A 14,139-nucleotide genomic window follows, 5' to 3' on the forward strand; every position below is an offset into this window, starting at 1 on the left:
TCACCAGGTGCAGGACCCAATAGGCCTTTCTCTTTATTAAATTAGAGCTTGCTCACACAGTCCCTCTCTCAGCCTCCCCCCTCTACCCTAGACATAAAAGAGGCTCCACATTCACTGCAGAGCAAAGAGAACTACCAGCTCCCCTTCCCCTCCATTTTCCTTTGGAAACCTTTAGTTCCGGTCTTGACAGCTGCCTCAGAGAGGTCCTTTTCTGAATGCCCAGTGGCTGAAAGGCTTTGGCTTAACTTGAAAAAAAAAAAAGGAGGGGGAAAAAAGCAAACAAAACCCAAACTCGGTTTCCAGTCACTTCCTTCACTGTGAACTTCAATAAAGGAAAGAGTAAAATGCAAAAAGTACTGTTAAGAAGGGAGAGCTCTCTGTTCCCATTTCCTTTTAATTACTCAGGCCACAATGGGCTTCTGAAGAGGAATAAAAGTATCAAAGCATGAGTTTTGCTTTTGAAGGAAGAATTGAATCAGGTTGAACTCAACCAGCCTGGGAGCGTGGTAGCTGCTAGAACATCGGTTGTGAGAACTTTGTGGTGTGCCCCACGAAGACGCTGAGCCTGCAGGCTCTGAAGAGGAGAGTAGCCAGCAGCTTGGCAGGTACAGATAAGGAAGAGAGAGGCAACAAAGGTGTAGGAATGGAGAGTTTGAACTGGATTCCTCACCTTCTGGTAGTTCTAAGATGAGCCCAGATGTACTTCAATGTTGAATTTTGACAGTGCATAACAGTACAACTCCACAGCTAGGAGGGCAGATTGATCTAATGGTCTCTAGTAGCCCTAAAATCTTAGAAGCTGGTCTCTGGACTAGCAAACTCATCTTCAGTGCCACGTTTCTGGGTATTATGTTGAGAATTCTCTGGTAAAGAGCCACTGCCACCACTGGATGGGTCACTTTGCAATTCACTATTGGAGCAAACGAAACTTAAACCTTGATAGTATGGCAACTTTGTTGTTGTTCAGAGGTTACTATGAAAATCAGAGCAACAGAACAAGTTATGACCCAAGTAAGTCCAATTCTGCATTAAGGAGAAAGACTTCTGGACACTTTCAAGGTACCTGTGGCATCTTCTTGCTCCCGTGGTTGGACCCAAGACTGGGCAAAGTTTTATTGTTAAACTTAGAATCACAGAATGGTTTGGGTTGGAAGGGACCTTCAAATCTCATCTAGTCCAATCCCCTGCAGTGAGCAGGGACATCCTTCACTAGATCAGGTTGCCCAGATAGAGCCCTGTCAAGCCTGACCTTGAGTATCTTCAGGAATGGGACCTCAACTACCTCCCCGGAAAACTTGTTCAAGTGTTCCACTACCCTCACTCACTCCTAATGTCCAACCTAAATCCACTCCTCTCCAATTCAAAACCACTGCCCCTCATCCTATTGCTGCAGGGCTTTGTAAAAAGTCCTCCCCCAGCCTTCTTGCAGGCCCACACTTCTGGTATGATCATATCCCAAGCCCAGCCTTCTTAACATCATCTTAGCCCAGAATTTTCCATTTATTATTCAATTAAAAGAAAAGCAGTAACAGAAGGAACAAGATGTAAAACTGCTTGATAGCACAGTTAGGAGGATACTCAAATTTCCCAGATTTTCAGTGCACAGAATTATTCCCTCCTCCTGAGTGCAGAATGACCCAACAGAAATGATCCTTTTCTAAGAATGTAAATCAAAGTCAATAGCATAGCAAGAGAAATTCTGCTGTCAGCTGAAGGACTGAAGTCTCAGGGATATTTGCTCAGCTGGGCTAGATTCAGAATCTTATCCTATGTTCCTGTAATATCATTCTGGAGCCCTCTGCTCTGAGAGCACCCTACCACACTGAACAGTCCAACTGCCATTCTCCTAACCACTCTTGATTAATACAAGTTGACTGAATCTGAATGACGAGGTAAACACAACAGAGCAGCACGTAGGTGAGTTTGATGCTGAGGACCCAAAGCAACTGCAGGGCAGAAGAGTTTGGCAGAACACACACTGTGGAGGGAAGGTGAGTGTTAGCTGGCATGAGCTGGGAGCAACTTACAGGACACGTAGGTTTTTGAGTCCCTTGAAAGCGCCTTCTGCTATGTGATTGATGGAGTTGTGGCTCAGTCGCAGCACGTGCAGTCCCCCGAGGTCTGCTAAGCTTCCCTCATCCAGCCTGGTTAGGTTGTTGTAAGAGAGTATTCTGAGGGAAAAAAAGCCACAAAACAACAGCCCTTGTCAATCCAAATTACTGCTTTCCAAATTCCTCTGCAACCAACCAGCGCCCACCTCCCACGAGCAGCTTACAGGAGGCAAGGTGTACTGGGTGGATACATAACAGATTGTTGATCGGGAAGTAAGATTGCAGGCTGCAGACATTCCCATGAGATGCCCACGGGGCAGAAGGTGTTTGGAACCCAGCTACAGGGAAGTCTTCTGTACAGGTGACAGAGAGAGGCACCTCCAGAAGCGAGTGTGAGCAGTAACTCAGCATGCATGTGGGCAGCTGTGGGGACAAGCTCCTTTTTCCCTGTACAGCTAAGTTAGGAGCTGGGATCATCACCCCCTCCTCAGTCCCCAGACGTAGAGGTGTCAGGTATCAGTTCTGGTTGTGTTCATTGCTCACTCCCATTTTGGACTCCCTCAGAGGCTTACAAGAGAAAGTAGTTCCCTCCTTCCCCCCACCCTGCGAGGTGGAGAGTGACATCAGATGGGTTCTGAAGTTCACACGCACTCTTGGCAGGGCCCAGACTCCCGCGTTCAGGAGGTGTCTTATCATTCCGCAGTAGAGCAGAGCGAGCCCCAGGCGTCTGGGTGTGGGTGTCTCCACAGCCTGCTCCACCCCACTCCAGAGCCAAAAGCATTTCACCACAAGGCAATTGAATGCTTCCTTTCATGCACAGGAAGGAGGTATCTGTTGCAAACCAGCCACCTTCCCTCCCGCTCCCCTTTGTCAAGGAGTGTAGAGTCTCCTTGAAATCATCTGCACTTAAAAGTGATTAATATTGGAGGGATGTTCTTTTTTTTCCCCCACAGTTATTCAGCTCTGTATTATCTCTGTGTTTTGAGATTTTTATTGTTTTAAGCACTACTCCCATTGTAGTTTGGAAACTGGTAGCAAGAAAGCTGTTTTTTCCTTTCCCAGCCAAGGTGCAGATGAGGCTTCTGAGATCTGACACCAAGGGGAGGCCATGGGAAGCTACAAATCACTGCAGACACCTCACACACTGTGCAACCACCTTCTATGCAAGGGGTGGGGTTGCAGTGTTGCAGGACAACTTAGGCTTGTCAAATGTGGAACCTCCTGGGGTAGCAGAAGGCAGTTGCTGGTCAGTGATCTTCAGCCTGAAGCGTTCATCCACAGCTCCCTCTGATCTCTGGCTATTACAGCAGCTGGGCAAGCCCTGCAGAGCAGGTAAGTGTGACCAGTAACAGCCTCATGTCTAAGCTGCCTGCACACTGACATGTGTGGTATAAAAAAGTGGACATTGTGGGGTATAAAAAGTGACACTCAGTCACATGCCACTACCTCTATTTTCTCAAGCTTATCTCTTTACAAAGGGAAACTGCACAGGATTTTCAAAAACACTTTGGTGACCAGGGAGCACAAATCACTTCAAAAGATGGGAGGGTCTGGGCTTCTATACTTTTCAAGAAGTGGAGTTACGCAGCTTTAAACAAGCACTGGAATCCCCTTTTTTTTGTGCAGACAGGGAGGAAAAAAAATAATCTCCCTGAGTTCCAAACCTCCAAATTCCTCTTCTAGTACTGCCTGTTAATGAGTCTGCTTAAAAATGTGTCTAGGGCTTGCATGAAAGGCACTGCAAAGCCAAAACCTAAGTCAAAACAGACCCACACTCTGAAGCACCGAGACTGGCCTTCGCTTGGCAAATGAGCTCTCTATCTTTTAGCTGTGTGAGTGGGCAGAGAGCAAGCTTTGGAAAAAATTCAGCCAAGATTAATGAGCTTGCAGAAGGTATGGGACAACATACTTTCATTCCTAAAGAAGCTGTAGTGTTAGTTACGAAGAACTGGCACCCTGTCAAAATTATGTCCTCACCTACGATTCAAGAATTTGGCTTTTAAAGAAAAAACAACAACAAAAAAAACCCCTCCACCCACCCAAAAATCCTGCTCAAAGGTAATCCTAAACCTAGCTGAGAAAAAAAAAAAACACAAACAAAAAATGTTCCTTTTGATTCTACACAGAAGAGTTCCTTGCCACAACCGGTGAAGGCATGTTCCCCTCTGTTCGTGCTGACGTCACCTCAAGAAGGACGGACAGCAGCAGTCTTTAGGATAGAACAGAACAGAATAGAATAGAACAGAATAGCACAGACTAGACTAGACTAGAATAAACCAGGTTGGAAAAGACCTTTGAGATCATCCAGTCCAACCTATCACCCAGCACCATCTAATCAACTAAACCACGGCACCAAGCGCCCCATCCAGTCTCTTCCTAAAGGGCTCTTCTGATGCTTGCAACCAGATGGAAGGTTTCAGGAGCTAAAGCACCTGGCAGCAGCTTCCTTCAACATGTAAGGGCTCTGCTTCCTGCCAGTGGGACAGGCCAGCTTGCACAGCAGTGTGTTTAGAGGACACAGTCTCAAGCTGCGCCAGGGGAGGTTTAGGCTGGATGTTAGGAAGAAGGTCTTCACAGAAAGAGTGATTGGCCACTGGAATGTGCTGCCCAGGGAGGTGGTGGAGTCACCATCACTGGAGGTGTTTAGGAAGAGACTGGATGGGGCACTTGGTGCCATGGTTTAGTCAATTAGATAGTGTGGGATGATAGGTTGGACTCAACCTCAAAGGTCTTTTCCAACCTGGTCTGGTCTATTCTATTCTATTCCATTCTATTCTATTCATCTCCTCAGCAGTTTGGATTATCTGGGTTGAGAGAAGGCAGGAGGTCTCTGCTGCTCCCCCCAGGCCTGTCATCTCTCTAGCAGTGAGCAATTACTGGAACTCAGGAGCAGCAATGTTTACCTACATAGCCCTCTTGGCCTGGCCAGGCAGTGGGAGCACAGCACACAGAGACACATGCCAAAAGTGACAGACAAATGTGTTAACCACAAACCTGCTGTGGAGCTGAGGCTCCTGCTGCCAGCCCATTCTGGATCAGCTGCATCCAACACTTTTAATTCCCATCCACCAAACCATAGGTAAAAAGTGAAAAGAAAGCCCCAGCAGCCAAGTCCTCATTTACCTCTGGTGAAATCCTATGCTCCCACTGTGGATTTTTCCATGATGGTGATGCCCTAGCACCTGACTAGTGAATACAATCAGCCCTTTCTCGTGTCCCTAGCAAGGCAAGAGCCCTCATTCCTTGTTAGCTTTTACATCTGATGAGAGCCCTGGGGGTCATGTTTTCTCCCAACAACGGAAAGAGAGACAACTCATCCTTCAGACGACTGCATCCTTCCTTAGCAAGGGTCTGACCACCTATCTCTCTTGGACCACGGACTTGAAATTCATTTCCTGTACCACCACAGACTGTTTTCTGATGACTGAAACTCAGCAGATTCAGCAGTCCTGGGGGTGAGCAAAGAATGAAACTCAAACATTCAAAGAAGTGCACAGAGGCAGGTGTATCTAGTGCTTCCTTTCCTCACCCTTCAATTTCAGAGCAGACCTCTCCTACAGGTACTCTCTGGCTGTGGGAGTTTCAGTCAGGAGTATCTGATGGCTCCCTGCAGCAGCTTTACCCTGAAGGCAACACCTGCCTGTGCTGTGTTGCAGAGATGTGTGCTAACACCCACACAATCACCTTTCGAATCTCAGGTGATGTCGTCTCTGGCCTCACACTCTGGCACAATCCTGTTTGTCAGGCTCAGCTCACCCCAGTGGCTCCCACCACCTCACACCACCAAGCACTTTCCAAATCTACCCTATTCTGCACCAAGGCAAGTGAGTCCTGCACCAGGCTCATGCAGCTGCTGCAGAAGATGGTGACTAAGCTAGGACAGCTCACTCTTAGCGCTACCTGCTGGCACAGGAACCCAATCCACAGCTGACAAATCAAGGGCTCAGCGTGATGTGCAATCTCCCATCTAAACCTCCAGAGCTTGCAAAGATTCTGTCAGGTAGAAAAGATAAGCACAGTTCTCCCCAAAAGACTGGTGACATCCAACTCTGCAGGATGTAGATGGGGCTTACCCACCCCACCTGAACCCAGGCTGAAATAAAGCTGCAGCCATGGCACCAGATAACGGGTCCTTGAGAGCAGGAAGCTCCCAGAGCTGTGCTACTAACACAGTGCAGTGATCTGAACATGTCCATTCCAGGGATCCACATGCAAGTGGCTTGGGAACATAGACTCCCCTCTTTTGATGTTTCAGACCTAAGCAGACCACAGGAGGAGCACGGTGCCGACTCTGATCTGTTGCCTTGGAAGATTTCTCCATTGACACTACTTTTATCCTACTAAAATATCACTTGATCTGCACAAGAAGGAACTGTAGCTTTCTACAGCACTGTGCCAAGCAAAGAAGCCCTTTAGGCATGGGCAGCTTCAGAGCAATTTGAAAAGTTAAGTAATTAAAGAGTAACACATGTATTTAACTAAAACAAAACAGAAAACGTTTCCTCGTGCCCTCCAACTCCACAGCTGAATGAGTAATTTAGGGTCATGGCTGGTCACTGGGCTAACATGGTCATTCTGCAGCTTCTAAACTTAAATCAATGACATGTGTCATGTCTACCTGTCTCTTAATCCATGTCCCAAAAGAGCAGGTACTCACAGCTGTGTAGACAGATACTGCCTTTACTCTGAGTCCTGAGTGAGGCATCTGAAAACAGGAGGCTGCTTTACCCTTCTACCTTTTGGTGGATAGGAGAATCCCTAACAATGTTTAACAAGAGATTTCCAAGCACCAAGCAGAACAGATTCCAGTTCCACTGACCACATGTGTCAAGCTCCCCAAAGAAAAAAGCTAATCTTTCCACAGTCGCACCAAGAGGATGACAGCTACTTCTGTACATACTGCAGGTATCCATGTGTGTCTCCTCAAAAAGGGATCAGGCGGTGCCACAGTCCCAACAGACACCCTTGTGGGGCTGTCCCAACCAGCAAGGCTTTCCTTCTTTTATCAAAGAGATTGTATTCACAGCTGGAAATCTCAGGAGAGCAAAGGCAATGTATTTACTTTTAACAACTGAGCTCTACAGGAAGGGTGAAGCGTAAACAGGGGAAACAAGGAGAACTGCCTTTAAAGGGCCAAATCTCTGCTGGTTAAAAACATGATTGCTCTTTGTAAATACAGAGAATAAAGCAAAGCTTCCTTCAGGCTGTACAGTCAGCACATGGGCAAGCCATGCATGTCTTGTACCTAGCTAGCCACAGATCACAAACTCCCCAAGTCTTTTGGCACTCCATACTTCTAATGGGTTCCAGTCTTTGTTTCTGATGTAAAGTATTTTAATCAGGTGCTCTGAAGGTTGTAACGTTGTAAATGAAAAGGGCATTGCCCAGGAGGCTGCAGTTCCTGCTTTTCTAAAGGTTGATCCAGCAGAAGCTGTAAACCATGTGATGGGGAAAAATCCTTACCCCCCTCTTCTGCCATTGTCACACTACCATCAAACCTTTTCAGGTTCCTTCCAACCCCTAACATTCTGTGAAACCTGCCCCATCAACCAACAAAAGAAACCAACTTACAGCTCATGCAACTTCTGACAGAAGCTCCAGCCATCAGGGTTGATGCGGGATATGGAGTTGTTACTGAGGTGAAGCTGGTGCAGAGATGAAAGGCCATAGAGAGAGCCACTGTTCACTTCTGTCAGGCTGTTATACTCCAGGTGGCTGTGGAGAAAAATCAGAATGAATTGACAGATAAGCAGCACTGGTCAAATGCTGAAGAATTTCCAGCAGTGACTGAGATTTCAGCCATTCCTACACACCTTTCTACATACTCATGTGCATGTGTGGGCATTTCTTGTGGAAGTGAAGGACACAAATTCAAGAATGACACAAAGGAAATGCCCAGAATAAGCTGTGACTGCAGAGGCACATTCAGCTGTGAGTAAACTAGGCTTAAACCGTCCCACTCGAGTCTGTGTTTGCAGAGACTCAGCTGTGTGACAGCAGCGTCCAGAAGCACGCTGTTCTGATCCCTTCCGACCTTGCAACAACACCTGAAAGCAAACCATCTTGGAAGTTTCAAGCACTGCTCTGCAGTGACTGTCCAATTTGTTCTCTCCTACGGAAAGAACACATCACTGAGGTAGGCCAGCTTTGTTTCTAGGTATCCCAAAGGGCAGAATAATCAGGTCTGCGACACAGAGATTCCATGTGTCAGTCAACATGAATTTTCAGAGGCCAGATTAGCTTTTACTTAAAGACCCACCGAGATCTTATTGAATGTTCAAACTGTCAAACTTTCGAAGGAATACTGCCACAGCTTGGAAAACAGTAGAGCCTGGAAGCTTGTAAAACCTGCCAAAGCAACGAACTTCAGTAAACTGTCAGTTCTTCACCATAAGGGTAGTGAGACACTGGAACAGGTTGCCCAAAGAGGTGATGGAAGCCCCATCCCTGGAAGTTTTTAAGGACAACCTCATCTAGTGGAAAGTGGCCTTGCCCATGGCAGAGGGGTCAGAACTAGATGATCCTAGAGGTCACTTCCAACCCTGACAATTCTATGATTCTGTGAACTCAGCAGACACTGCTGTAGCATAGTAGAGTTCTGTGCATGTAGGACTGGCAGAGGTGCCCACAAGTCTCTGATGGGAGTCCTTGCTCAAATGCAGACCAGGAAATGTCAGCAGGTGAAGCCTAGGCTGTTGAAGGGCAAAGAGCCTATGGCTCCAACTTACAGCACTTGCATCTTGGCCAGACCCCAGAAAGCGCCATCGGTCAGCTTGCTGATGTTGTTGCGCTGCAGCTTCAGCACTTCCAGGCTGTCCAGCCCCTGGAACGTCAGCCCTTCGATCAGGCGCAGGCGATTCCGGTTCAGCTCCCTAAAAACCACCAAGGCCATGCAAGTTTATTAAACCCCCATCCTTTCTCACCAAATCATCTGTGCAGCACACAATGGGGACAGCAATGCCAACAACTCTTCCGTCAATGGTTCCCAGGAGACAGCAGAAGCGCACCGGAAACTTTCAATCCCAGAGCCAGACAGGGAAGTCAGCTGGGTGTGATTGCTTAAATAAACTCACCCCGGGACAGACTTTCACTAGAGAAACAACAGACAGTGTGGCAGTCCCACCTCATCCCTCCTCTCTCTGCATTTCTTTTATGCCATCAATTCATCAATTTCCTCTTCTCTCAAACAGAGACACCAATACAGTTGAACACCAGCACTGCTTCCCTCACAGCTCATTGTTTTCACAGGATTTGTAACTGCCCTGGAAAAATGTGCTCTGAAAAGAGCAGGTACCCTGAGAACTGTGAGCCCAAGAGGAAATGTTATGGCTAAGTTTGAAAGGAAAGCTTTTCACATTTGTTCCTGTTCCTATTCTAAGAAACCATGAGAGTGCAACATCTTGTTTCACTCTTTAGCAAGGCAGCCTCAGCATTCTGTGTATACAAAGATCTCCAACTTGGTTCTCTTAATTTCTTTCTTCCCTCCTGGGTGGGGATTGATGCCTACGTTTTGGGAATACCTTTTATTCTGAGTAGTAATTTGAACATCACCAGAGCATGCTTTGCTAGAGAGTTAGATGGATTCCTACACCCAGACATAACAGGTGGAACACAGATCCATAAAGTTAGTGGGAAACTTCGTCGACACAACACTCCAAAGCTGAAGACAAAGTTTTTCGAATGAATACCTTTCTGCACATGCCAGACTAATCTAAGGGGAGCTCCCTATTGAAGAAAATGGTGGAGGCTGCATCATCAGAACTGGTTTTGGGAAAGATGAGGAAGCTGTAGACACTTTAAGCTTACTTCTTAACTGCCTAAAAAAAACAACGCTGAACTCGCACTCTGGTTGAGTGTAATTAAAGTCAAGTAAGCAATTAAAAGGTTTGCAGGTTTAAAGACTCTTGCCTTACTGCACTTCCTAGGCTGTTAGTGAACTCCACCTTGCCAGAAAAGAACTGTACACAAATCCTGTAACACATCAAGTCTGTGTAATTTGCAGTTTATTCATGTTTATCTATAGGGTTAAACAACCAGCTGTGAGACTGTCTTAAAGAGCACCGATTACTCCAGCTCTCAGTGAAAACTGTGTTCCTAAACAGAATTGACTCTCATTTTCATTCCAGTTTTGCACATGACTCAGACAACCACTTCCAACTGAGAGGCAACAGACTTCTAAGATGCTATGCTATTGTGTCACACTATTCAATCCCAAACTGGCTGTAAATCCTACACGTATGCAAGCGCAAATGCACAACTAATCCTTAGACACATCTTGGCGTAAGTATTTTGTCTCTCAGTCAAGAGGCTCCCATTCAGAGGTGTGAGTTCCAACAGCTTTGGTGGAATTCATCTGAACAGAGAGAGGTTGACCTCTTGCCTATCAAATTTGATGGGACAACTGCAACAGGCCCCAGGCTGGGACCATTTCTCCAACAGCAGCAGAAAGGAAAAGCTAAACCATTAGTGCTACTGCCTTACACATAAAGCATATTTATAGCTGCAGATGTCTGTGTGTCCCCACGCAGCTCCTGCCGTAGGGACCACAGGCAGGACAGCAATGCTGTATGTGTTAACTCATCTCAAGTGTTATTTTCTCTGCCCAAGTATCACCATGCACTTTTAACAACCTTTTTATTGCCACATAAAGATACCTGTGTGGTCTTGAAAAATTAATGTGGTAGCTGAGCTCTGTCACTTGCAACAGAAGCATCTTTCAAACTGCTCTTGCACCACAGACACCAGCAGCATTCAAGGGAGTGTTGAGTGCACAGGATGCTGATGTCTGCTCCAGCATCTCACCCTTCCCACCTCATCAGTAGATGGCCTGGAAAGCCCACAGTAACAAGACCAAAAACGGATCCTCTCCCAGAGTGTTTCACCAGGTGCTGGCAGAGGACTACAGCACAATGTCTTCTAAGTTTTATGGACAGCAGGTGAGAAAGGGTGACATTTGCTGTGTATATCCTGAGGGACTTTTTATCTCCATAAAGTGTGGCTGAGCTTAATTAAAAGGGCACATTTCTACTCACAGTTGTATTAGCCTGGGTAGCCTGAATGCCTTGACAGGAAGCTGAGTGATCCTGTTTTTGCTCAGACGAAGTGTTAGCAGAGACCGTGACAGACTATCAAAAGCACCAGGCTCCAGGGTGCTGATTCTGTTGCTCCCCAGGTAGCTGCAATAAATCAGAGCACAAAAATGAACAGTTCAGTCAGAAATCTCCTTTTATCAGCATTCAGTTGGTCTCTAGACAGGCTGGTGAAATTACAGAGATGGCTGCAAATCAGTTGCAATTTCTGGCTCTGCACAGAACACAGTGCCTTTCCCAGAGCCATGTCACAAACATGGAGAACAGATGCACACCTCCCAGGGGCTCCTTGATACCCCCTCTACTTCAGCAAGGCAGACCATTACAGAGTGAAAACCCAAAACTGGAGCATATTCCAATGCAGGATGATTCTACTCATTCCCCATTTTTCCCTCAGTATCTGTCCCTGGGTTTTTTCTTACTTAGACTCAGCCACAGAAGCTGAATTTACAGGACAGCAGGGGCAGAAATTTAGGTACAAATTTTAATGCAAGCAGATCATCTGCACCTCTTCAAAGGTACCTAAAACACAGATTATTTTATGTTTCCCTGAACAGGCAAACATCTCTGTTGGGAGGGTGTTACTCTTGCTTAGACTCTGTTTTTCTTCAAACAAACAATGAGAGCTTTCAGTAGGCACTTTAACGATGAAATTAGGCATTCTCACTCTCCTGTTCCAGATGCAGCACATACACTTCCTACTGGGGAAGAGACACAGATCAGCTGCAGACAGTTCCTCTGGTTTCTAGCCATTAACGACATCCACACCTGAAGGACACAGGACACCTTTTCTCTTTTGCAGCATTCCTAAACACCACAATAACAGCCTGCTTTCTTTACAGATACATCAGACAAGCAAAAAGACAGAGCTCAAAAAACAACCTGACGGAAGGAACAACGCGCTGCCTCCCCATTCGCACTTGCACTTCAAACCATGAGGAATAACCCCATATTTTGCATGTTCATTCCCTCTCCTTTTTTTTTTTTAAAAGGAGGTTTGAGGCCCTTTTCTCTGCTGTGGCAACTCAACAAAAGCTGTTCCCAACCAGAAAAACTCACAGCTCCTTTATGTGAAGTCCCTGCGGAAAGCAGCCGTTTCGGATTTCCGTGATGTCATTGAAACTCAGGTCCAACGTTTCCAGGGCAACGTAGGGCTTCAGTCGACTTGCTTCAATGCTGCGGATCCTGTTGTGATGCCTGAAACAGTCAGGAGGAGAAATGGAGACAACTTACTTCTCTTAGAAAAACAGAAAGAGTTTCCAAGGCCGCAGCAGACCCGCAGGCTGGCCCCTGAGTTCGTACGCTCAGTATTAGAGTGCTCCTTCAACAGCTGTCTGAGGAGAAACCCACACCAGAGACCTTCCCTAATCTCCATGCTGTTCCTAAGGCTAGAGACAAGCTCACAGATATTTGCAAGCTTCCAGATGCTTTTTCTGGTATAGCACAAGACTTTTCACTTCCTCAGAACTGTTGACTCAATTTGTTTTTCTTCAGTAATTTGGGCTCAGTTCCCTACCAGCCTGCACATCCAGGATGGATTTGTTACATGCAAGGACCGTAGAGTTGGATTCTAATCCCACGAGCAGGGAAGGCTGATTGATGGGTTAAGCAACCTGCCACTGTTTTACACAAACTATGGAATTTTCAGAGCAGGAAACAGTAAATAAGATCTCAGCAGAAGTTACAAAACATTGTTTCCTTAATTCCTGCAGATTTTTATGAAAGCTTCCAGCTTTGGACTCTGTTACAATGATTTGTAATCCACAGAACTACTGTGAGAGGGCTTGGAAATGTTTCCTCCTCTTTTGCTACCTTTGTCCTACTGTATAACTGGAACACCTCTGCAGTGCCAGTGCTCTGCCCAAGCACCAACTTACAGGCTCAGACCCTGTAATAGTCACCTGCATCTGCTGTCTCACCAGCACCAGCCTGAAAGGTCCACTTGAATGCTTTTCCTTAAAGAAGGTGCTACAAGCTGTCCTCAGGGTTTCCACAGCCATCTAACAGTTAAATACCTCTAGACTGAATCTGTACTCAACAAGGTTTAACTAAAAATCCCCTGAGTCCTTTCCTCTGACTCTTTTCTGGCTTGAATCAGTAGAGAACAGTAATCAATTAAAAAAATACATAGTGTATTAGTCACAAGAAGTAGAGCACATGCCTGATGTGCATTTAGACCAGTCACTGGTATTACTGGCAGGACTGAGGCACTACAGAGACGCTCACCAGACACTTGAGAAGTTGCTGAACAATAAGAGATAGAAGAGGGAGTTCACACAAGTACTTAATCCAGCAGCTACCCACTGAGTAACCAAAAGAGGAGAGAGCAGCCAGTGAAAGCACTCTTGCATGCAAACCAGCACAGCCCAGCTCTCCGGAACAAAAACCCTGACTGATGAGCCGACCACAGCCTTCTAAGGCGCTGCGCTTGATGGGCGTCTAGAAGCCTCAGACTCACTTCAGGCTCTGCCAGGAGTTCAGACAAGCCCTTTCCAAAGAAAAAGTCTCTCCTCAAAAGCAAATACCGGTGACACGTGACAAGAGACCTGCCCCACATACTGAGATCCACTCCTTTACCTTCCCTGTTCCTAGAAGCAGATTGTTCCACTATCACATTTGCTGGTGGGAAGAGGGTAAAAAAAGTGGCCCCAGAACAATCTGGTTGCTGGAGACTCACCCTTTAACCAACTAGCAGGTGACTCTCACTTACACTGGGGAAACATTTGCAGAAATGTTGCTCTGACTGAAGAGTTCAGCTGCTCCTTAATTAATTCTCTGCAGGCTCACAAAACATTTAGAACAAATCCTGCACCACTACAGCAGCGTGCCACCAAGATGATGCAAAAGCATCAAGAAAATCAAAGGACAGTCAAAACTGATGTCCCTGAGCTGATTATTCCACAGGTTACAGACACACAGTTCTCTACAACCAAACTCTAAAAGGCAATGATATGGCTGCTAACCAAATAATCACTATTCAGTTACAGCTAGGAATACAG

General features: G+C 46.3%; 1 protein-coding gene across 1 annotated transcript in view; it reads right to left on the reverse strand.

Annotated features, from left to right (window-relative positions):
• Positions 1-14,139, reverse strand: part of LRIG1 (leucine rich repeats and immunoglobulin like domains 1) — a 97,815-nt gene that overhangs the window by 21,283 nt on the left and 62,393 nt on the right. Inside the window, exons 4-8 of the mRNA XM_054167845.1 lie at positions 12,200-12,337; positions 11,084-11,227; positions 8,780-8,923; positions 7,623-7,766; positions 2,028-2,171 (exon numbers count right to left, since the gene is read on the reverse strand). Of these exons, the coding sequence (XP_054023820.1) occupies positions 2,028-2,171; positions 7,623-7,766; positions 8,780-8,923; positions 11,084-11,227; positions 12,200-12,337 (714 nt within the window). The remainder of the gene's footprint in view (positions 1-2,027; positions 2,172-7,622; positions 7,767-8,779; positions 8,924-11,083; positions 11,228-12,199; positions 12,338-14,139) is intronic.

The sequence above is a fragment of the Dryobates pubescens genome, chromosome 1 (assembly GCF_014839835.1).
Source record: "Dryobates pubescens isolate bDryPub1 chromosome 1, bDryPub1.pri, whole genome shotgun sequence".
Lineage (NCBI taxonomy): Eukaryota > Metazoa > Chordata > Aves > Piciformes > Picidae > Dryobates > Dryobates pubescens.